A 2,392-nucleotide genomic window follows, 5' to 3' on the forward strand; every position below is an offset into this window, starting at 1 on the left:
GAAGTGTCCGCGTTCATACGGGCCGGTGCTGGCTGGTTCCTGGTGAGGAAACTGATCAGCAAGTTGTCGTCAGTTGTAGGCTAAAACTAGGCAGGTATTTGCTTTTATAAGTTTACAAATACACGTTAAACCTTGTATTAATGAATTTGGTAATGAAAAAGTCGACTCGATATTGAGGAGTCTTGTCAAAAGTAAAGAGAGAGAGAATCATATTTGGCAACCTTGCCCAGCGAGCCTACACATATATGTGTTTTCCATTTGGTAAAATCACAAATGTTGAAGATATTGCATCTAGAATGGCATCAGTATTTAACATGGACATATCTGAGGTTGAAAATGAGCTTCTGAAGCTTAAAAATGATATTCAGATCAAATCCAGGGCAACAGGAGGAAGATTCTGGAACCTTCTCAGTGAAGAAAAATATCCCATTGTCAGAAAATGTGCCATGTACCTTACAGCATTTTTTGGATCAACCTACCTTTGTGAATCAACATTTTCTCACATGAAACACATCAAATCCAAATACCGATCAACAATGTCAGATGAACACCTGGATGCTGGCTTGAGGCTAGCAGTCACCGCCTACAGTCCTAATTACACAAAGCTGGCAGACAACATGCAGTGCTAACCATCTCATTAGTAAAGTAAGTTTATGATTTTGTCATGTTAATAATACTCGTATATCATAACAATCATTGAAAAATATTATTTGTTTACGCTCTCTCTCTCTCTCTCTCTCTCTCTCTCTCTCTCTCTCTCCGAATCTGCGTATTTTATGGCAATGGGTGAATATTAGGCTGGTAGATCGCGTCAGGGTAACTGTGGAAAAAGTAGATCACATCACACAAAAGGTTGGCCACCCCTGCTATAAGAAGATGGAATACTCCAATGGCCGAACAGGTTCACCTCCGAGTGTGGCGCCACCAAGCGGCCGCTGTGTATAAAACACTTAGTGTGAACAAGGTGTCTATTACCCTAATTGACTACTTAAGTAACCAAATAATTGTATTTTACTGCAAAATTATCATTATGTTGCTTTGAAAATTATTCTTAGATATGTAAAGTTGAATGTCAATAGCTTACTCACTACACATAAATAGTTTTAATTTAATAATCTGGTGTTATCGCACAATATCATGTAAGGCGCAATGGTCTTAATGTGTTTTATACACAGCGGCCGCTTGGTGGCGCCGCATTCGGAGGTGAACCTGTTCGCCCATTGGAGCGTTCCATCCTCCTGTAGTAACAGAATCTTTGATCTTACTCAAAAGGGTTATATCATTGTAGTCAAGGGGCCAAGGTTATCTTCCTCGTTGAACTAATTCATTTTACTCAGTATCGCACACAATGCGTCAACGAACAGATAGCCAAGCTGGCTAACAATAAATTTAATAATTAAGCTTTGCAGAATTATAGGTGTGTAAAGGCAAAGGAAAACAAAATGTTAGGTTAACCTTTATTTACGTGGTCAACTAAAAGCAAACTTGAACAATGTTACATACGTTGTTCTTTAATCCTTTCATGCCGTTAACACTGTTCACTTTATGGTGTAAAATTCTCAAAGGCGGGATAACGTTTTATTGGTGTTTTGACCTTGTTAGTCTTACACAGCTGTGGGTAGAAGAATTAAAAGCTTCGTAATACAACATGCAAAGTTGAATATTGTTTTAGCTTTAAGAAATATTTCGTAATTCTGGGTTATCGAGGTTCGAGTTTCATGATGTAATAAACGAGGGTAAAAATTGTGTAGGTATTATGAATATTGCAGAGTTTTGGTTCTAGTAGTTTACAGCTAAAGCAGTGTTGTGTGCCTGTGTGTGTGGTGAACTGACACTTTAAAACTCCAGACTTTCCTGTAGAGTTGAGTGGAAGATAAACACCTTTAAGAAAGCTATTAGAGACGGCACAGTGATGATATTTACTCAGTTAACTATCACAAGGTTGTCCAGGAGCCACTAATCAACCTCTCCTCGATGAACATAAGAACATAAGAAAATAAGGAGTCTGCAATAGGCCGGTTGGCCTGTGCATGGCAGCTCCTGTCGAGAGTTACTACCACTCTATCATCCATGAATCTATCCAGCCTCCTTTTGAAACTTTCCAGCGTTCCAGCATTTACTACAAAGTTGCTAAGCTTGTTCCACTCGTCCACCACCCTATTTGTAAACCAGTTCCTTCTTATCTCCCTCCTAAACCTAAACTTATCCAACTTAAATCCGTTGCTCCGTGTCCTATCCTACTCGGATATTATAAGAACTTTATCTATATCACCTTTATTGATACCTTTCACCCACTTAAATACTTCTATCATATCTCCCCGCACTCTTCGTCTTTTTAGGGAATGCAAGTTTAGTTTCTTTAACCTATCCTCATATGGACGGTTTCTAAGTC

General features: G+C 38.8%; 1 protein-coding gene across 1 annotated transcript; it reads left to right on the plus strand.

Annotated features, from left to right (window-relative positions):
• The first annotated feature begins 245 nt into the window (after positions 1-245).
• Positions 246-629, plus strand: LOC121865811 (EPM2A-interacting protein 1-like). The gene has a single exon (XM_042365373.1). It carries the CDS (start codon positions 246-248, stop codon positions 627-629), a length of 384 nt encoding a protein of 127 aa, XP_042221307.1.
• Positions 630-2,392: the final 1,763 nt, after the last annotated feature.

This window comes from Homarus americanus, unplaced genomic scaffold (assembly GCF_018991925.1).
Source record: "Homarus americanus isolate GMGI-L3 unplaced genomic scaffold, GMGI_Hamer_2.0 scaffold31499, whole genome shotgun sequence".
In the NCBI taxonomy this organism is placed as follows: domain Eukaryota; kingdom Metazoa; phylum Arthropoda; class Malacostraca; order Decapoda; family Nephropidae; genus Homarus; species Homarus americanus.

Coding starts and splice junctions, on each gene's coding strand:
- LOC121865811 (XM_042365373.1), top strand. CDS start 246: ATGTGTTTTCCATTTGGTAAAATCACAAATGTTGAAGATATTGCATCT.